Here is a 21,291-nt window from a genome sequence, read left to right as displayed (position 1 = left end):
TGTTGGCCAGGATGGTCTCAATCTCCTGACCTGGTGATCCGCCCACCTCAGCCTCCCAAAGTGCTGGGATTACAGGCGTGAGCCACCGCGCCTGGCCTAAGACTTGATGATTTCAAAATTTGTGTTGGCTGTCCTGTCAGCAGAGCTTCCTGAGAAGACACTAGGTTTGGAACCTCAGCTACTCCCTGTCCCCCCAAGAACTCTAGTGGGAAGTGGTCAGGTGGAGGTTCCCAGCCTGTCAAGCTGCCCCCTGCCCCCATCAGGTGTCCTGGCCTTGGCCTAGAAGGGGAGTGGTTGTTCAGGCATCTTCCTTTCTTGTGAGTTCCCTCAGGAGGGGTTGGCCTTCCCCATCTCGCCTGTTCTGCCAGGTTCTGGTTCTGGAAAGAAAGGAGAAGGGAAGGGAAGGAGCCAGGACCAGTTTCCCAGGTGTATGTGTCATCATCAAGCATCCCAATTGGCAGTGACTCATCCATAGACCCCTGAATCCTTGAGGACAGAGTGCCCATGGCAGCATTCCCAGTCCCAGCCCACCTAGCCCCCAGACAGGGCCAGTACATGTTTGCAGGAATTGGGAGGGGATCTGTACATGGGCAGGCCTCCTTGGGGATGAAAGTTGAATCCTGCTTCCCAAAGAACTCTGACTCAGAGGTGGCCATGTGCAAACCATGTGACCCAGAGAATCCACAAAGCCTCCCTGACCCTCAGTTTCCTCATCTGAAAATGGTGGCTAACAATGGAGTTGTTGAAGGGCAAGAGCTAATGGGTGTGACATGCCTGGTACAGGGCAGGGCTCCGTGAACATCTGCCATTATTGTAACAGCCACCAAGCAGCAGGGCCTGGTCCAGACCAGGGGCGTGGGCCAAGCTCTCGGAAGGAGTGGCAGGGCCTTCTCTGTTTGTTTTCCCCAGGCTGGTGTTGTGGGGATGAGTGCCTGCTCCAAGCCTTGAAGCTGCATGGAAAAGGGGTGAAGCAGCTGTACATGGTTCCCAGTGCAGGGCACAGGTCCAGGTTCAAGTCTTGACTCTCACTGCCCAGCTGTGTGACTTTGGGCAAGTCACTTAACCTTCCAGAGGGACATTTCCCTACAGGTAGAAGGGCACTGCTGATGCTCGTTGGGTTATGGTGAGCACTGTATGAGGTGGCCTCAGCACAGTACTGGCCCAGCACCAGGGACAGACTGTTGTCATGTAGCGAGAGCTAATCCTACCTGACTCCATCATTCCCTCAGCACCCACCTGGGGCCTGGACGTTTGGGGTCAGTAGTATCACGTGAGCTGCCCTCCTTGGAACTGAGCCTCTGAGGAGGAGAGGTCAGTGGGCAGGGTGAGACAGAGGACAGGATGTGGTCAGAACTTAATGAAGTGAGGTCTCATCTGTCAGGAGGCCAACTTATCCATAGCTGCAAAATTGGTTCCATTAGCTCCTTTAATGAGATACAAAAGCTGGGAAAATGAGTGTGTGAGAGAATAATGGCACAGGTCTGCAGCTCTGATTTGAAACTGGCTAAAAAGTTAGATATGACACTACTTCCAGCTCTCCAAATAGCACCGGTGCCCTTGGTGGGAGGGAGAAGGAGGACACGGGGGGCAGGAGCGGGGCTCTGGCATTACAAGGAAGATGCTGAAGCCTTAAGAAGGAAAAGCCTGCCTCTGAACTCTAAATTCAGGGTCAGTCCCATCCTGACATCTTCCCCACAGAGCAGAGGCTGAGGCTGTGACCCATTCTCTGAATGGGCAAAGCAGCCCGCAAGGGTCACACTGGCTGGCAGGGCCGAGTGTGTTCATTACCCGCACAGGTGCCAGCACTGCTGGCAGGGGTTTCAACAACTGGCTGTAAAATGAATTCTGCTATTCCAGTGGTGTCTCTTACATCATTTGAGATGTGATCCTCATGGGAAACAATCACAAATAATCATACAACTGGGAGCTGGGAGAGATCTTAGAGATGGCTGAGTCGAAGACTTGTCAAGGAGGAAGTATGGTAGGTTCAAAGTGCTTTGTCTTATTCATGGCTTGTCTCTGTAAGAATAGGGGTTCCCAACAATGAAACCTAAATTTCCCTACAACATTCTCCACAGTTTTGCTGCCTGAGATTTAGTGTTGAGCACGTGTGCTGAGATTTAATCTTCAGCATCCTGGCCTGCCTTTGCCTGAGGCTGGGACGAGACCCTTAGGTGGGACAGAAGGTGTTGGAGGCCATGATGGTCCCTGCTGCTCCTCTCCTCCCTGCCCTCCGGCACAAAACAAAGCTGGAATCCCAAGAAAATGAAGGTCTGGTGATGTTATCTCAGCACTCCTGGCCCACATGCCAGGCAATAGCTGAGGCCCATGTGCTGGCGTCAGTCTTCATAGGGGAATCCATATTTGATATGTTCATTTGAGTCTATATCTTTTGCAAAATTGCTGTTGAAGGTGTTGTCAGAAGGTTTTCTCCCATATAAGGTTTGATGTGAAATCCTTTTTAGAATTTTGTCTTAGAAAATGTTCAGTGAATGTCTATGCTCCTCTTCATGGGGTAATAAAAGCAGCAGAGCCTAACTGGTTTCCTTCTTTGCCAAGACTTCCAGGAAGCTCAGAATTAAAATTTGTCCTCATTTATAGTTTTGAACTTGCATGGGTTTCTGGTGCATTTTATCTTTTTCTTCATTCTAAAGACAACCTGCTGTTTTTGTTTGGTTTGGCTTTTGTCTTATTTTAGAATTATAAAATGTCTGAAATACTGTTGTTAATAAGCAGGGCTTGCAGAAATAATGGGGCTTGGAGGGCCTCAAGGGGTGGTGAGAGGAACTAGAACCCTGGCCTCCAGGAGGAAGTTCCCTTTGCTGTAGGGCTGATGTCTCTCATATTGTGAGTTGTCACAAAATCCATAGCTTCAGCTTCTTAATTTATTACTGCTTTGTTGATGGGAGAGATAAGTCAGCTGTCTTCCCCCGGAAAGAGTGGGTGTTCTGGCAGAGACCATACATATAGCAGCCTGGCCGGGGCTGCAGGTTAATTGGCCAGGGGTATGGAGGTTGGGGTGTGGCTGCAGGGGGTGTTGGGGAAACTGCTTTTCCAAGCTGGTAGCCTGGGCGCTTCCTGTATGTGAGAGACGGAGATACTGTGGGCACTTTTACTTGAGAAGAGCCCAGCACTGGGGTGAGCTGGATGGGGATACCCATGTGTGGGTGGGTGGACCTGGATAGGGGGCCCTCCCTGGGAAAGGAGGTGGCTGGAGGAGGGTGTTGGGGACTGGTTCCCAAGAGTCACTGCAGACATCCCAGCTTTGTTCGATCTCTAAGAAGACAGACAGAGTGGTTTTCCAGTTCTGGGCAAAAAGAAGTGTTAGGCCCTGCCATGGAGATGGGGTCCCAGTGGGAGAGGAGGTCTGAATGCTGAATGGAGGCATCTGGGCTTGGTCACCTTCTGTTTTTTTTTTTTTTGAGACAGAATCTTGCTCTGTCGCCCAGGCTAGAGTGCAGTGGTGTGATCTCCCCTCACTGCAAGCTCCACTTCCTGGGTTCACGCCATTCTCCTGCCTCAGCCTCCTGTGTAGCTGGGACTACAGGCGCCCGCCACCACGCCCGGCTAATTTTTTTTTTTTTTTTGTATTTTTAGTAGAGATGGGGTTTCACCGTGTTAGCCAGGATGGTCTTGATCTCCTGACCTCGTGATCCGCCCATCTCTTGGTCACCTTCTTGCACAGGCTGTCCTAGGTTGAGTTGTAGCAATAAGACCCCCCAATGTTTCTTGGGCACCTCTCTGTGGCCGGTTCTTTGCTAGGTACTTTGGAGAAGTAGAAAATACTAGATGAACAAATGGACAGATGGATAAATCCTGTTCTCTGTGAGTTCAAAGTCAACATTGCAGAGACTGGAGACACACATATGCCCATGGGCCCACACACCCACTCCCATATGCCCCACACACCCATGCACACACCCCTATACATGGATGTACACATGCATGTACACACTCATGTTCCCACGCACACACATGCCCCCACATACCCTCCTCATACCCCTACATATGCACACACCCACTCACTGATGCACACATTTATTTCGGAACAAGCTTCCCCAGTCTTGTGCAAGCTGTGGATTTGACCAGTGCCTCTCCAACTTGGGGCCACCCCCTCCTCTCATCTCCCCTCAGGGAGGGGTTGTCTGGGTGCTCTCTCAAAAGTCCTGTTCTCCTTCCTTCTCCAGCCTTGCCATCCTGTAGCCAGGTGGCCCCAGGGCAATGACTTCATCCTCCTGAGCCTGTGTTTCCTCAATTTGTAAATTGGGGCTAATGGTTCCCACCCTGCTTGCCTCACAGGGTGGCGCCAAGGATTTCCATGAGATAAGGGACAGCAGAGTGTTTTGTAAACTGCAAATTGTTTTCCAAACAGGCAAATGGTGCTGTAGTTTTCCCAGCTATGGAACTCAAGAATTCCTCCACCCACAAGTAAACCGTGTCCTTGCAAGGGTGGGAAGGGACATAGTGGGGTGATAGGGGCCTGGCCTGTTTTGAGGCCCCCACATTCCACCTGGTGATGCTAGAGGGGCACTGGCCCTTCTGCTCTCAAATTTTGCTGGGACTCACTAGCTGGTGAAGTCAGTAGGGGTCTTGGCCTCTAGCTGCTGGCTCTGGGGGCAAGAAAGAGAATCTGGCAAAGCAGGATGAGGGGAGAAGGGGGAAGTGAAAACCAGTACATCAAAGCCTGAGGCCTGCGGTCACTCGCTAAAGGAAATGTCATCTCAAATTCAATGCTCATTGAGCTTCAGTGGGGACCCACACCTCAGGTGCATGGCCAGGAATCCCCTTCTTCAGGAAGAAGCGCAGTTTCCACCTCACAGGGGTGTATGTGTGTGTATGTCTGTGTGTGTGTGGTGAGTGTGTGTGTCTGTGTGTACCTACTGGGCACTAGCTAGAGCTGTGGAGCTGCCCAAGTGCCATCACAGACCCTCCAGTTCTGATGGACCGCTGGGGAGCTCAGGGAACATAGGAGAGGAGTGAGGCAAGGGTAGGGGCCTGTTGGGTTGTCAGAAGTCCCCTCCTATCTTCTTCTTCTTCTTTTTTTTTTTTTTTTGAGACGAAGTCTCATTCTCTCTCCCAGGCTGGAGTGCAATGGTGCAATCTCGGCTCACTGCAATCTCTACCTCCCAGATTCAAGCCATTCTCCTGCCTCAGCCTTCCAAGTAGCTGGGATTACAGGTGTGTGCCACCACACCCAGCTAATTTTTTGTATTTTAGTAGAGATGGGGTTTCACCATGTTGGCCAGGTTGGTCTCAAACTTCCGACCTCAGGTGATCCTCCCGCCTCGGCCTCCCAAAGTGTTGGGATTACAGGCGTGAGCCACCGTGCTTAGCCCCCTCCTATCTTCTTGTCTTCCCAGCTGTGACTGGGAACCATGACATCATTGCCCATTCCAGGTAGCCCCCAGTGGGCTCAGGCATGTGGTGTGGAGGCCATGGGGACCCAGAGGCTGCTCCATGGGGGCAATGATGTGGGAGTGGTACTATGGTAGGTACTTTGCAAGGAACCCCTGTCTAGAAGTCCGCCTTGTTACCCACTTCTCTCCCCCACCCTATGTAGCCCAAGTCCTACAGCTTAACACTGGGGAAACAGAGGCCCAGAGAGGAAAAGGGATTGGCCTAAGGTCATACTGAGAATAGGGATAAAACCTGGGCCTCCTGTGTCCTGGCTCTGTGCTCATTCTCATACCTGGGAAGATGGAGCTCTTACTTTGGGACCTCTTTTGTGAAGAGTAGTGTGGAGTCATGTACCTATGTGAAGGAGGCCAACTTGCAGCAATGCCTTGTGGAATGGAGCAGTCATGATGGGCTCCCTGGAAGAGGAGGTAAAGCCTGGTTCAACAGAGCGGGTAGGTGAGGTACAGGCTGCCCTTGGGCAGCAGGGAGAAAGTTTGGCCAGGTTGTCATGTCTCCCATTTATTGAGCCTCACTGGGGCCTCCTCAATTTAATCTTTTTTTTTTTTGAGACGGAGTCTCAATCTGTCGTCTAGGCTAGAGTGCAGTGGCACGATCTCAGCTCACTGCAACCTCCACCTCCCAGGTTCAAGTGATTCTCCTGCCTCAGCCTCCTGAGTAGCTAGGGTTACAGGTGCACATCACCACACTGGCTAATTTTTGTATTTTTTAGTAGAGACGAGGTTTCACCATGTTGGTCAGGCTGGTCTCGAACTCCTGACCTCGTGATCCACCTGCCTCGGCCTCCCAAAATGGTGGGATTACAGGCGTCAGCCACCACGCGCGGCCAATTTAATCTTATCTTGTCCTCATGATAGGTTGTGAGAGGTTTTTCCCCTCATCCTTACTCTATAGATTTATTAAATCTACCAATATTAACAGGTGCAGTGGCTCATGCCTATAATCTCATTGCTTCGGAAGCCAAGGCAGGAGGATCACTTGAGCCTAGGAGTTCGAGACCAGCCTGGGCAACATGATAAAACCCCGTCTCTACAAAAAAAAAAAAAAAAAAAAAAATTAGCCATGCGTGGTGGCATACACCTGTGGTCCCAGCTACTTGGGAGGCTGAGGTTGGAGAATCATTGAGCCCAGGAGATCGAGGCTGCAGTGAGCTATGATTGTGTCACTGCACTCCAGCCTGGATGACAGAGCAAGATTCTGTCTCAAAAAGAAATCTACAACTATTACCTGAGTTAGTGCTCTGTGTCAGGCCCTGTATCCCAGTACTGGGACCTAGAGGTGGCCAGGCAGACTGACCCTGCCCTGTGGGCCCACAGTCTGATGAGGGATCAGCCATGTGATTTGGGGCCAATTACTTTCTCTCTCTGTGCCTCAATTCCTCATCCAAAAAGTGGCGATAATGAAGTCCTTTCCTCCTAATGTTTATAAAGTACCCCAAACAGAGCCAGGCACATTGAAAGTACAATATCTGTGTGTGTGTGTTTGCTTAAAGAGTTATCAAAGGAACAAGCTAATTGCAGGTTGTGAGCAAGTGCTGTGCAGGAAGTAAAAAGGGCAATGATGTGAGAGCTTTCTGGGGAGCTAGGAATGTTTTCCAATCTTGATGGAAGTTTGGGTCCCAAGGGTGTGTGCAATCGTCAGAACTCATTGAATTGGACCCTTGAGACCTGTGCATTCTACTATATGTCAATTACACCTCAATAAACGAAGCATGTATTGAAAGAAAGAAAAACAAAGGATGAAGAGGGAGGGCTTCTGAGATGAGATGACATTGAGGTGGACCACACTGAGGGGAGACCTGGAGGAGGAGAAGGCTCTGGCTAAGGGGAAGGAATATGAGAAAACTGAGGCTCTAGGAGGTTTTGGGCTATGCTCAGGTTCAACTCAAGGGATCAGGAGAGACAGCTTAGGAGATTTCTTGGCAGCTGGACCTGGGCCCAGGCTGAGGGGTCTGTCTCCTGTGATGTGCTCTGTAGAGAGTCCAGTGGGGCATTTATTATATTTTCCGGAAACAGCCCTCTCCCCTGCCCCTGTGCCTATTTTCAGGGCTTTGGCACTTGTAGAAGGACTATTTTAATCCATGTGGGAAATGGGTTCCTAAATATGGACTCAGTGGGGCAGGAAGCCTCGAGAGGCTCCAGCTCAGGGCAGCTCCACCTGCTCCTCTACCTCAGCAAAGCACAGGCTACAGGCCCAGGCTGGAAGGCTCTCTGGCGGCTCCTTGGCCATCGATCGCCCTCCCTCTCTCCCTCTCTCCCTCCAGTCCTGGGCCCATCCTCCCATCCTTTGTTTGCTCAGGAGCCCAGTGTTTCCTGCCAGGCTCCAGCCAGGGACCCCCAGGTGAATTTTACCTGCCTCTGTCCTCAAGCTGCTCCCAGGCTGATAGGAGGAACAGAGGCAAAACCAGTAAGAAAGGTACTGGGAGGATTTTCCACAGAGAGAGAGAGAGAGAGAGAGAGAGAGAGGGAGAGATTGATTGATCGATCTGAATTGAGCCCTGAAGATTCCTCAAAAAGAGGGAGTTGACCCAACAGAGAAGATGAGGCAAGAATGCACATGACAGGGACCAGCACAGGCCTAGACACAGAGGCCTGGGAGAGTAAGGCCTGTTTGGGAACAGCACATGTATTTTTCTGGCCAGAACAAGGTGGTTTTGGCCCAGAGGTAGCAGGAAGTGAGGTGGGAAAGGAAGGTAAGCCCTGCGTGCTGGGGGAGGACATTTATTTGGAAGATGTGAGGAAGTGTCTGTGGCCACAGGTGGATTACAGTCATAAAGGGAGAGGCAGGGCTGAGGACCCTACTGAAAGCATTCCAGCTGTGAGCTTGGGCTTTTAAGAGAGAAGAGGAGGATTCTGATGTGGGAGTGAGATGCCACAAGACGGGGAGTGAGGAGGGAGTGTGGGAGCCAGCCTGCTAGGCCTGAGAGGAGATGGTTAGCTCAGGCTGGGGAGGAGGGGATCAGGCAGGGGGAAGGGGAGGAGGCAAAGAAGGAACCAGGTGCAGGGAGGGAGGATGGTGCCTCTTGGCTCCTATGGCTGAGGATTGGGGTACCCCCAGCTAGAGCCACCCCAGGACATGGTGGAGGCGAGTTGGGGGCACTGAGCTTTCTGGTCCCAGCGCTGAGGAAGAAGCTGGTGATTGGGAATTGTGCGGACACCAACCTGAGGGGTGTTCTGGAAGGCAAAGGCAGCATAAGCAAGGATCCAGTGTCCAGGCAGGAGTGTCTGCCCACAGCAGCCTTGACACATACCCCCAGCCTGCTCTGGGTAATGGAGCAGGGGCACAGAGTTGCTGGAGGGCTTGTCCAGACCCTGGCTCTCTATATTCCTTGCACTGCCTGTATTCCCAGGCTAGAGTTGACGGGAGTAGCTCCAGAAAAGGAGGGACAGCCAAGGGGCAGCAGGCTCGAGAAACCATTGCCTGCCTCTCCCCTCTCTGGGACACTGCCCTCCCCCAGTTTGTCTTTACCTAGAGAGCGTGCGTGGTCCCAGAGCCTGCCCCCAACAGTGCCCTGTGTAAAGTGGCCTGGCTGTCCGCATCCTGCAGAGGAGGAAATTAAGGCTGGGGCAGCCCAGGGTCCTACGGATGCTGAGCAGTGCTGATCCGAGCCCCAGTCTTGAGCATCAGCCCTGGTCCCCAGCCCTCCTCCATTAGGAAACACAGTGTCATGGCTGGTCCTTGAGTGAGCAACCCTTTTGGGGAGTGGCTTGTCCCTGCTGTCCCTATTCTGGGCCATCTCCTCATGCATGCTGACTTCTTCTCCCCCTACAGCAGGGCCACTGTGAGACCTTGTTCATTTCTGGTGCTGGTTGGCAGCCACAGTCCAGGGCTGAGTTAACCCGAGCAAGGATCCTGATGCCCGCCCACCGGATGCTTGCCTTGCTGGGATGCACCCTGTGGGAATGACTCTGCTATTACTCCATTTTACAGAGTTGTGGGCTGCAGCTTGGAGCTGTGAATGTTTGCCTGAGGTCACACCGAGTCATCGGAGGAATTCAATCCCAAACCCACATCTCACTCCACTCAGCTGTCATCTCCTTCAACTAGGGTCCTCTCTGCCCCAAGTCTATACCTCTAGGTCCTCACCGGAGATCTGTAAGCATGGGATGAGGGTGGAGGCTAGGCAGCTAGGTCACCTTGAGATGGCCCCACCTCTCTCACAGCAGGATGACATTGTTGCCCTGGTATTGTATAGCAGCTCCCAGGCAGGCTACAAAGTTACCTTGGGAGCTGGGGACTGACTGGGTGGTCATGACCAAGCAACTCATTTTAGAAGCACTTTACTTGGTAGTGACAGTTTTGTTCTCGCTCCCACTCCTGGAGAATTTGAAGTCTTAATTACTTTTACCCCTACAGGAGTGTGGTCTTGTCTCACTCCACTCTGGGCCAGTTTCTTTGTGGGAGATAGATTGACAGACACAGGCCTTAACCTCTCCTGCAGGAAGTCTTCCTTCCCACTCCAGCACTCTCCTGATCATGCTGCGGCCTGTAGGGCAGATTTGTGTGTTAGTGCACCCTCTCCCCTCCCCAGCCTTTCCCCAGCACCTTCTACATCTACACTTATGTTTCTCATAGATGTGCTGGGTGAGAATCACAAGGGAGGCACCAAGGGCCTACTATGTGCCAGGTGCTATCCTGTTCAATTTACATGTACAATTTCCAACCCTAGCCTAGGAAATGGAACAACTGTGTCATCCTCATTGTAAAAATGAGGCTCAAGGGATGTGTGGCCCCTGGCTTGAGGTCCCATGGCTGCTGTGTGATTAGAGTGGGGTTATAAAACCCACTCAATTTCCATCTTATTTGCAGTCCCTGAGAAGGGAGGCAAGGGCTTCTTTGGCCTCTGAGCCCCTCGAAGCAGTCAGCCACCTCCCAGAGACTCCTTGAACTACCTGCCAAGCTGCTTGAGCCCAGGACTGACCCTCAAGTCCAGAGGCTCATTGGACCACAAGTCAGAGAAACCTGGATTCAAATTCTCATTCTGCTCCTTATAAGCTGTGTGACCTAGGGCAGGTCACAGGCCTCTGAGCTTATATGTTTTTGTCTGCAAAGTGATGGTAGAGGGCCCTGAGCCTGATGCTTTCTATGCCCACCCACCCACAGCTCCTATATGACAGCCCCAAGGCCCGGCAGGAGGTAGACCATCACTGGCAGGCTTCTGGCGGTCCCCACATTGTCCGCATCCTGGATGTGTATGAGAACATGCACCATGGCAAGCGCTGTCTCCTCATCATCATGGAATGGTATGCTGGCCTGCCCTATCTCCATACCCCCTCGGCATCCCTGTGGCCCCCAGGCTCCCTGCCATGCTTCTAGAGACTTTCTTTGTTTTCCAGGTAGCAGATCTGGGTGCCACTGTAGCCCCTGAGGGGCAATGGAGCAGGCAGCCACAGGCCCTGCCTGTGGATCTATGGAGTTGGCCATAAGGACATTCTCTCAAGGGTGGACAAGAAACCATAGGGGTTAATATGGCCTCCCTGAGTGTGATTTCTACTCTGTGAGGAGGACTAGAAGAGCTGTCAGAGAAGCCTCCCAATCCCTGAATATGGATGGATGGGGGATTTGGGGAAGAACAGGACCCACACAGTTCCCTCAACTTTCTCTCCTTTTGACCTGGATATGTGCTCACATGGTCCCACCAGGAATTGGGTGCTTGGGGCCTAGAACCAGGAGCCAGCAGCCTTCTCCACCCTGGGCTTCTTCCTGTAACACTGTGGCTCAGCACCAGCTGTCCTTAGACTCTGGGTCCCCAGCTCCTCCCTGTCTGCCTGTCAAGTCCCCCCTTCCTGTACCGGTTAGCCAGTTCTTCAGATTTGGGGTTCAGATCCTGCCTCTGCTACCCACTAGCTGTGTGACCATGGGCAGCTCTTAACCTCTCTGAATCTCTGTAACTCAGATGTAAGATGTGGGGAAGATCTTAATGTAGCTGTGATTTCCAGGTAGCAGATCTGGGTGCCACTGTAGCCCTTGAGGGGCAATGGAGCAGGCAGCCACAGGCCCTCCCTGTGATTGACTCCATTCTACGTGGCCCATGTGTATTGCATATTCAATCTGCATGACTATGGGGTTGGTGCTGTCATCCCTATTATACAAAAGAGACAGCTGAGGCACAGAGAGGTGAAAGAACCAGCCCAGGATCACACAACAGCACTCATGAAACGTGGATCCCAGGGCATGGCACATAGTAGGTGCCCAGAGAACAGTGGTCATATGATGATAATTAACATCTCATCCCACATTTGGGGAAACAGAGACTTGAATAGGGTTGGGAGTACCCAAGCCCTCACAGTCAGGTAGGGGCCGTGCCACTGGGAACACACAGGCTTCTTGGCAGGGATCAGAGCCCACCACCCTCTTCTAGTTCCAAGAGTTCAGTTCAACCCACCCAAGCTGACAACCCACCATGCACCAGGTTCTGCAAGGGACAGGGAGGGTGACAGTGGCTGTTCAGTAGGGGAGGAGCGGAGTGTTAGGGCTTGAAGCCTGGGCCTGTGATTTGGGGCAGGGGCAAGGGTACAATGATGTGCAGTTTCCCCCTCTCTGCTTATAGTCACCTCTTTTACAGCATGGAAGGTGGTGAGTTGTTCAGCAGGATTCAGGAGCGTGGCGACCAGGCTTTCACTGAGAGAGGTATGTGCATGTAGCTGGACCAGCAGGAGGATTCAGGGTAAGAGGTATGGACCAGAGAGTTGTGTGTGATGCTGGGCAAGACCCTGTTCCTCTCTGTGCCTCAGTCTTCCCATCTGAATAAGAAAGGGTGGGACTCAGTGTCCAACCCCACAAGGGACTCTCTGAGTCTGAGACACTTTGTCGAAGATGGACTCTCTATGGCTTTGGGATGGAGGCCTCAAAGCCTCTTGGTGCTGCCTTGCAGTTGAGCTGGGGAGAGGTAGTTCAGGACTGAGGAAAGAAGTTTAGATGGGTTGGGGGTATCCTCGGAGGAAACTGGGGTGTCTGGGGTGGGGTAGACATCCCGGGATAGAGAACCTGGATAGCAGGAGTGCTGTCACTGTCTTCTTGTCTTGTGCTGGCCAGCTAGACTGTGTCCAGGAGGGATGATAGGGTGGGAGCTTGACCTTTGGCATCACTGACCCCCTCCTCTTCTGTTTCTGCAGAAGCTGCAGAGATAATGCGGGATATCGGCACTGCCATCCAGTTTCTACATAGCCATAACATCGCCCACCGAGATGTCAAGGTGAGGCTCTAGGATTCAGGTTGGGGACCCAGGGAAGAGGATATTGTCACACTCCACAATCCCTGATGGCATCCAGGACCCACTGGGTGGAGGCCATATTCCATAGTCACATTCAAAGCGTCCGCTCTGTGTCCCAGACTGCTCTTCTCAGCCTCTTCTCTGGTTTCAGCATACTCATTCTGTTCTCACCAGATGGGTCCCCTTGTTTCTTTCAAACACTGAGTAATCCCAATAGTAATAAGAATAACCGAGTGCCTGCCTGAAGCTAGCAGGCCCTGACAAGCAATCTAATTTCATTCTCACCCAGCCTTGTGAGACAAGTGCCATTACCCATTTTACAGATGAGGAAAACAAGGCTCAGAGAAAGATTAAGTGACATGCCCAGGGCTGTGTAATTGCTGCACTGGGATTCATTCATTCATTTGTTCACTTGTTCAGCAAGAAATTTTGTGTGCATGCAACCTCAGGAAGGGGCTGCCTGATGCTATTGGGGTTTTTTGTTTTGTTCTGTTCTGTTTTTTTGAGACAGAGTCTCACTCTGTCACCCAGGCTGGAGTGCAGTGGCACGATCTCGGCTCACTGCAGCTTCTGCTTCCCGGGTTCAAGCGATTCTCCTGCCTCAGCCTCCCAAGTAGCTGGGACTACAGGCGCCCGTCACCACGCCTGGCTAATTTTTGTATTTTTCGTAGAGACGGGGTTTCACCATGTTGGCCAGGCTGGTCTTGAACTCCTGACCGCAGGTGATCCACTTGCCTCGGCCTCACAAAGTGCTGGGATTACAGGTGTGAGCCACTGCACCTAGCCCTGTTGGGGCTTTTGTGAAGTCACAGCCATAGCTTTGATAGACCAGGCCCTCTGATACCAGCATTTTAAGGGAAAGAAGCCATTTGCTGAGCACTGGAGGAAGGAACAGAGATAGTGCCAGTTGTTGGGCCACCTTCCAGTCTTGAGGCTGGAAGCTCAGCTCTCCAAATTTTCTATCCTGGGAGAACTGGGTCTTAGAGGTCATCTGGATCAGATGGATGAAATGCAAACCAAGGCACTCTGCATGTACAGCACACACATGCACGTGCACACATAAGCATGTGTGAGCACTATCAGAGCAGAGTCTGCTTCTCCTGGACCCTCTGCCCCAAGCCTAGAACATTACCTTCCTTGGCTTATTTCCTCCTCAGACTGGGCAGAGGCGAGCTGAGGTTCCAGTTGCTGCATCAGGTCCTCCCTCTGGCTGAGCACCACAACCTGTAAATCCTTGCTTTACTTGGACCCTGGCTTCTTTTTTTTCCCAAAGAGAGAAAAGCCTTCTGCAGAGGAAATTCCCTTGAATAGACTAAAACTGCTTTTCTGTTTTTATCACAATTTTTATCACAATTGAGAAGGTCAGATCTTCTCAAACAGAACCTGAGAAATAGCATCCATTGGTTCTAAACCACCACCCCATCCTTCTACCAACACCCCATCCTTCTACCCCAGCTCTGCTTGGGGGTCTCTTCTGCTCCTCTCCATGGGCCTATATCCTACCCATTCATTAAAAACCAGTTTCAGGGACAGACCTCCCCACTGCCCTCATCTGCCAGGCCCCTGGCTACTCCTGGGACACAGGAAGATTGCCCCTGTGCAGCTCCTGGGGTCTGAGCAACCAGGGCCTTCTCCTCTGAGCAACCTCAGTTGGGGCTGTCCTTCTAGCCCTGTAGGATTCACTCTGGGCTGGGTATGGGACATGTGCTTGGCAACACTGACTTATGAGCAGCCTGCCTTCCCCTAGCACCCTTGCTGTAGCATTTCATGGCAATGTCACCAACTCAGGATCAGAAGTTCCTGCCCCAAGACTTTCTATGGCACTTGGTCATTCACAGCCTTGGTTGAACACCTGCCTTGCTTCCCCTTTTGTGAATGCAGGTAGCACCTTGGATGTCTCTGTATTTGACCCATGTTGGTGGGCAAGGCCCAGGTCTTTTTATAAATGGACCTGGCTCCTTCTGCACTGGGATGGAGTCGGGGAGTCTGGCTGAAGATCACCTTGGGGCTCTGCTCCTGCCTGGTTCCTAACTCCAAACCAATGTTTTCTCTTTCTGGCCCAGCCTGAAAACCTGCTCTACACATCTAAGGAGAAAGACGCAGTGCTTAAGCTCACCGATTTTGGCTTTGCTAAGGAGACCACCCAAAATGCCCTGCAGACACCCTGCTATACTCCCTATTATGTGGGTGAGTCCTTGGGACATGATTTGTAACTCCTCACCCCAACTTATACAGCTGTATTGTAGGGTAGCCGGTGGGTTGCAGAAAACAAAGAGTTAAAGCCCAGCAAGGAGGGAGGGGGAGAATTCTGTCTGCATGGAGGCGGGTGACGTGGGGGGCCGGAGGCTGCAAAAATATTCTCCCAAACTTCAGCTTCTGCTTTTGAAAATAGATCCAGGAAAATTCTGGCTGTGGCCTGTGAGCTGAATGACATCACAGCAGCTCTAAATATATATGTGATAAAAGGCTGCCATCAGCTCGGGACGGAGCCCAACCGCGGTTGTTTTTCTCTAGTTTTTGTCTTCCTGGGATTCATATTCAGAAAGCGGGCAGGCATTTCCTCCTAACCTGGAGGGACAAAGGGTACCAGTCACCTGCCTTGTGGGAGAGAGTCACTAAAGCCAGGGCTTGGAGGTGTGCACATACTCATGTTTCCTGGAAAAGTTCCTTGCCCTTCTGCAAGTGGGCAACCCCCAGATCTGAAAATGCTCCTTGCCAAAACTGCCCCCTAACCTGAGAGTGGGCCGATGACAGAGGGCTTTTCTTCCTCAGAAGAGGTCTTCCTGGAGGGCTGCTGAAGGGGTGGGAAGCTCCCTGAGATAGTTGAAATGGCACTCTGTTAACTAGGATGTGTTTTGCAGTATTTTAACTTAGAAATCTTCTAGCCTACCCACCTCATTGCACAGGGAAGACAGGCCCCATGGATTGGTAGCCAAGCTGATGATGGAATGCAGAGCCTTGCCCCTGGTTCCTCCTTGCCTGTGACCTAGGCTGTGCATTCTGGGAGGCAAGGGACACAGGACAGCTGGCAGGCCAAGACCCTCTCACCTACGACAGTTTCCCACCAAGCCCCAGACTGGCCTTCTCTTATTTCACCAAGGTTGAGACTGGCAGAGGGGCCCAGGCCCAAGGGAGCTAGGGGTATGTCTGAAAGTGGTTGATTTTTTTCCGGGAGCTTTCTCCTCCCCCAGCTTCACACACGTGCTGCCTTTCCAAAAGGTGCCAGACGCCAGTCTGCTCCGCCCTACCTCCCAGCCCAGGTACCTGCTCCCCACCTCGCCCAGGCTTCAGGCTTCTGCCTGGGCTTTAAGACCCTTGGGTCTGAGAGCCCTGCTGTCCCTCTGCCCTGGCAGCCCCTGAGGTCCTGGGTCCAGAGAAGTATGACAAGTCATGTGACATGTGGTCCCTGGGTGTCATCATGTACATCCTGTGAGTACCTTCCCCACCCCCTGCCTCCATCTCCTGCCCTCACCCCCACTGTGAGCCCTCAGGACCACTTCTGTCCCCCTACCCCCATGTCTTTGGTGAGGGGCTTGTGTGTGTCACTCCTCATGCAGGCTGCCCTTCCCTTTTGGTCATGGGACACCACTCCTTCAGGTGCCTGAGGGTCTCCCCATGCCAAGGGCTGATGGCATTCCTGGGATATGCCTGGGAGTCCGGAGGGCTGGTATTATTGCCATGGTGTCTGGTTGCCTGTCTCCCCAGTCAGGGACTTTTGAGGGGAAATGGGTCTACCCTGGCACTGGTCCCACCCTATGCCAAATGACTCACCCCTTCCCCCAGCCTTTGTGGCTTCCCACCTTTCTACTCCAACACGGGCCAGGCCATCTCCCCAGGGATGAAGAGAAGGATCCGCCTGGGCCAGTATGGCTTCCCCAATCCTGAGTGGTCAGAGGTCTCTGAGGATGGTGAGTGAACCTCTCTGTCCCAGCCTGGCCCCTGCAGCTTTCATTCTGGGAAACATCACTTTGGTGTCAAACTGACCTGTGTTCAAATCTTGGCTCCCCCTCTTCCCAGCTATGGGATCCTAGGCAAGTCCCCTAACCTTCTTGAGCCTCAGTTTCTACATCTGTCAAACAGGCTCAAAACTTGCTTCCTCAAAACTCCCTCTAACTCCTATTCCTCATTCATATTTTCCCTTCTGAGGACCACAAACAAGGCTGCCCTGTATGAGTTATCTACTGCTGCTTAACCAGTTATCCTGGACACTTAGTGCTTCAAAACAAGAAATAGTTGTTAGCTCACTCTTTCTGTGGGTTGGGAATTTGGGAGCACATGCAGCCCCTGCCTCAGCAGAGCTTGTGGTCTATGGGGAAGGGTGGAGGGGCTGGTTCTGAGGAACTCTGCAACCTCACCTCTCCCCTCTCTTCCCTGGCCTCCCTAGCCAAGCAGCTGATCCGCCTCCTGTTGAAGACGGACCCCACAGAGAGGCTGACCATCACTCAGTTTATGAACCACCCCTGGATCAACGTGAGCCCCTCCTCCTCCCATGGCAGGCAGGGTGTCCAGCTGGAGTGGGACTGCCGGGCAGGAGGGTGGTGGCTCTGCTTTGAGGCCCCAGTACAGGGTTGGAATGGGCCCATGCGCACAGGTAGATAGTAGGGCCTCACCTACAACCTGGCTTTGCCACTGCCCCATTGAGGCTCCTTACCCACCCCAAGCCTTAGTTTTCCCATCTGAGACTGGGAGAAGGGGATGGAGTTGGGGGAACCAGTGCTGTCCCAGGTGCCTCTAGTTTCTAATCCATGGGCATGGGGCTCCTTCCAGCAATCGATGGTGGTGCCACAGACCCCACTCCACACGGCCCGAGTGCTGCAGGAAGACAAAGACCACTGGGACGAAGTCAAGGTCGGTGGGCTCTGCCTCAGTCTCACTACAGGTGCCAGGATTTGGGCAAAAGGGACTTCAGGGGGGTGGTTACCCAGAGTCTGGGGTCTTTGGCCCCTTTCTATGCCTGGAGGACAGGATGTCAGTGACTGTCACAGTGGTCCAACCATGGTACTCCAAGGATTGGGCCTCACTACCCCATTCAGTGTGGTGCTCTTGGCTTACTTCCTCAGTGAAACAGGGCTTTGGTACCAAGCTTGGATGATGACCTCTCTTATAACCAACAACATTTGGGAGGGTGGTCAGCCTGGTTTAGACCCAGCAGAGGCCACATTTGAATATATGGGGTAGCAGCTCCAGTGGCACAAACTCCAGGCCCCAGTGTGCTGGTTGCCCAGCGAGATGGCATTCTCTGAAGGTCTTGTGGTTCTGTGGTAGAAGTGGTTTAGTTCACTATCCCACTTACCCTTGGTGTGGTCCCAGGGAATAACTCTCTTTTTGTGCCTTTGTGAAGAAGCTCAGTGTCTGCCACAGAGGACTGTAGTGAGGTCCCTCATGTGATGCAAAGGGCTTGGCCCAGTGCTGGGCACACAGTGGGCACAGAAGCAGCACAGGCTGTCACTGACACTGTTAAGGGGCTGCCCAGGCAGGGGGTGATAGTTCCTAACGTCAGTACATCCTGACCTCTTAGTGCCCCCCATCCTGTCTGTCCCCAGGAGGAGATGACCAGTGCCTTGGCCACTATGCGGGTGGACTACGATCAGGTGAAGATCAAGGACCTGAAGACCTCTAACAACCGGCTCCTCAACAAGAGGAGAAAAAAGCAGGCAGGCAGCTCCTCTGCCTCTCAGGGCTGCAACAACCAGTAGCTCATGGGACCTTGGAGGAGCCTGGCCTGTCAGCCTGCATGACAGACTGGAATGTGCTGAGGCCCTGGCCAGGAGGGCCCAGGGTCATTCTTTTAACAAAAGGATTATTTTGTTGTGTTTTAATTTGTCACTTGGAACTTCAGGATGGAGGACCCTGACCCTAAACCTCCTTCAGATCTCTGGCCCAGGCTCAAGCCCTAGAGACGGACAGGGCCTAGGGGCTGGGAGCTGCCTGCTGCCATAGCAGCACCTTTAGCCAGGATGGCCTGAGTGAGGCCTCCATGCTGTCCTGCCCTGGTGCATGGCCTTAGCTTTCTAGGCCACTGGGAGTTGTGGCTGGTCTTCCCATCTTCCACGTCTTCCACAGAGACATCCCCCTGCAGGGTGGGCAGATGGGCCTGGCCTTGAGAAAGGCATTGGCCATTGGTTGCCATGGTGACCAGGGACCACATTGCTGCCTGTGAATGCTGAGTGAGCGAGTAAGGGAGGAGGGGCAACTAAGGGTTCACCTCTGCCTTCTTGGGGAGGCTGATTTCTCGCACACTGGCTGGTCTTCTCAGTCTCACTCCTCCTTGGGCTCCCGGAGGCTGCTGGATCCGGTCTGCCTGCCTCCCTGTGCAGTCCAGCCCTGCCTTGCTGCAGCCCAGCCCAGAGGGAACACAGCACTCTCCCCTGAGGGAGTCCCTGGGCCTAGCTATCCCCTCACTACTCCCTACCCAAATGGTGGCTTTTCATCTGAACTTAAGGTGGGGGATATTTTTAACCTTTTTCCACTTTGGAAAATGTCACTGTGAGAAAAGCCAGTATACTTTCCCTGCACCCATCTGCTCACCAGATCTCAGGCAGGAAAGCCCCTCTCTGTTGATGTGAGGGGGCTATCTTTTGGTGTACTTATGTGAAAGTGGCTGGTTGGGAGCAGGGCCAAGAGGCTTCCCATTAACCTGAGGTCTCTTTCTTTACTCTGGGTCAGACCTGAGGTTGGGGAAGGCGACCGAGCCATGCTCAGAACATCTGGTCCTGGCTTGGGCCTGAGTGGGGCAGAGAGGGCCTTTCCTGGCTGATCAGGACTTACCAGCCCCACCCCACCATGGTAGCCTCAGGGTGCCGAGTCCCTGGTGCTGCCTGACAAGTGCCTGACACCCAGCCTAGTTCCTTCCTGGCCCCTCTCTCACTGGCTGGAAAACCCTAGACCATGTCAGATAGGACAACACTGCTGGGTTTTACATCCAGATAGTAATAAACACCATTTCATCATTTTCTCCTGGCTCCTAGGTTTACTTTTTGTCTACAGGGGTGGACAAAAGTGGCCCAAGGGCAGCTTCTCAGACCCAGTAGTGATTTCACCCCAGCTGGAGGGGGTGCCTCAGGCCTGATAAGCATGCCATGCTAACTCCAAGGCCACTGAGTCCTCGCTAGGCGTAGAAAGGTCAGAAGAGCTGAGGGATGGCAGCTGCCACATGCCCCCAGCTCTGTGCCGCCCCTGTGCAGTGTGTGTGACACTTACCTCCGGTCCTGTGTGTGCCAGTGTCTGCCCACAGTGGCCACCCCCAGCTGCGTGCCAGCCTGCTGAAGGGCGGGCAGAGTGCCTGCTGCAGCGCTGAGCTATTTTCAGAAACTGCCAGATTTCATTTGGCAGTGAGAATATCGAGGAGGGGAGGGGGCGGCGTGCTGCAAGACTGTCTTTTGACTACTCCAGTAACAGAGCACTCTCACCCCTCAGGAGCCCTTGCGGGCAGCCTCAAGGAGGGCTCTAACTGTGGCATTTCTCTCCCAGCTCCTATCTTGAAACTCCCAGTTTTTCAAGAGCTCATCTGCTGCCTGCAGCGCTCGCTCCTCCACCCCGCTTCCTTCAGGGCGTGGGGGAGGGTGCAGAGCTGCTGGAAAGCAGGGGACAGGCAAACACGCCTGAGATGTTCTGCTGCTTCCCAGCCTGGTGACCTTGGGCAGCTTTCTTGGCCTCAGTTTCCTCAGCTGTGTCCTGGTGATGATAGTGCCCATCTCATGGAGTTGTGTGGGGGATTTGAGCAGATGATGTGTGTGAAGTACTTAGTGAGGTGCCAGGTGCGTGGCTTATGCCCCACAGTCATTAGCTACTCTAACATCCTTAGTCGTCAGGAAGGAAGGAAGTATCTAGAGTTACATCTAGAGTATCTAGAAGTCTCTAGAAGAAAAAGCAGCCCCAAATCTACCTCAGGAAGGAGAGAATATCTAGAGTTATATCTAGAGTATCTAGAAGTCTCTAGACTTCTACCTCAGAAGGTAGAAGGTAGAAGGTAGACTTCTACCTTCTATCCAGACAATCAGGCCTTCCTCACCCATGGGGTTTTATTTCCAGAGCAGCATCATGTGGGCCTCCTGGGCTTTGGTTCCAGTACTGGGCTTCCAGGAGGGTGGCCAGATAAGTTCAAGAGACCTCATGGAGCCTGTGGTTCAGCCCAGCGTTCCTAGTGTACTCTACATCTGGAGGAATGCTGGCCAGATGCAAAGGTAGACGTAGTCCATCTAGTCACAAAGCTGTGGAGGCACAGATGGCCTCCCTCGCTTGGCTACCAAGCATCCAGTGTACCTGAGATGCTGTGCTGGGTGCAAGGAAGGCTGCAGTGAGAACTTCGGACAGGGGGCTTACCTCAAGGTGTTTACATTCATGTGGGAGAAGGTGAAAACATCACATGTTGAAAATGTTAAATTGGCCGGGCGTGGTGACTCACGCCTATAATCCCAGCACTTTGGGAGGCCAAGGCTGGCAGATCATGGAGTCAGGAGATCAAGACCATCCTGGCCAATGTGGTGAAACCCTGTCTCTACTAAAATACAAAAAGTTAGCCAGGCGTTGTGGCAGGTGCCTGTAATCCCAGCTACTTGGGAGGCTAAGGCACGAGAAACACTTGAACCCGGGAGGCACAGGTTGTGGTGAGCCGAGGTCACGCCACTGCACTCCAACCTGGTGACAGAGCAAGAGTCCATTTC

General features: G+C 52.8%; 1 protein-coding gene across 4 annotated transcripts in view; it reads left to right on the top strand.

The window, feature by feature from the left end:
- Nucleotides 1-19,583, top strand: part of MAPKAPK3 (MAPK activated protein kinase 3) — a 32,908-nt gene extending 13,325 nt beyond the window's left edge. For all 4 annotated transcript variants that reach the window (XM_007984374.3, XM_007984373.3, XM_007984372.3 and 1 more), the window contains exons 3-11: nt 10,519-10,658; nt 11,981-12,045; nt 12,531-12,610; nt 14,692-14,815; nt 15,982-16,057; nt 16,412-16,536; nt 17,013-17,098; nt 17,396-17,476; nt 18,172-19,583. In XM_007984374.3, coding sequence (XP_007982565.1) covers nt 10,519-10,658; nt 11,981-12,045; nt 12,531-12,610; nt 14,692-14,815; nt 15,982-16,057; nt 16,412-16,536; nt 17,013-17,098; nt 17,396-17,476; nt 18,172-18,324 — 930 coding nt within the window. In that variant the 3' untranslated portion in view covers nt 18,325-19,583. The remainder of the gene's footprint in view (nt 1-10,518; nt 10,659-11,980; nt 12,046-12,530; nt 12,611-14,691; nt 14,816-15,981; nt 16,058-16,411; nt 16,537-17,012; nt 17,099-17,395; nt 17,477-18,171) is intronic.
- Nucleotides 19,584-21,291: the final 1,708 nt, after the last annotated feature.

The sequence above is a fragment of the Chlorocebus sabaeus genome, chromosome 22, assembly GCF_047675955.1.
Source record: "Chlorocebus sabaeus isolate Y175 chromosome 22, mChlSab1.0.hap1, whole genome shotgun sequence".
Taxonomy (NCBI): Eukaryota; Metazoa; Chordata; class Mammalia; order Primates; family Cercopithecidae; genus Chlorocebus; species Chlorocebus sabaeus.
The sequence above is the reverse complement of the archived record's forward strand: the minus strand, read 5'-3'. Positions and strand labels throughout refer to the sequence as shown.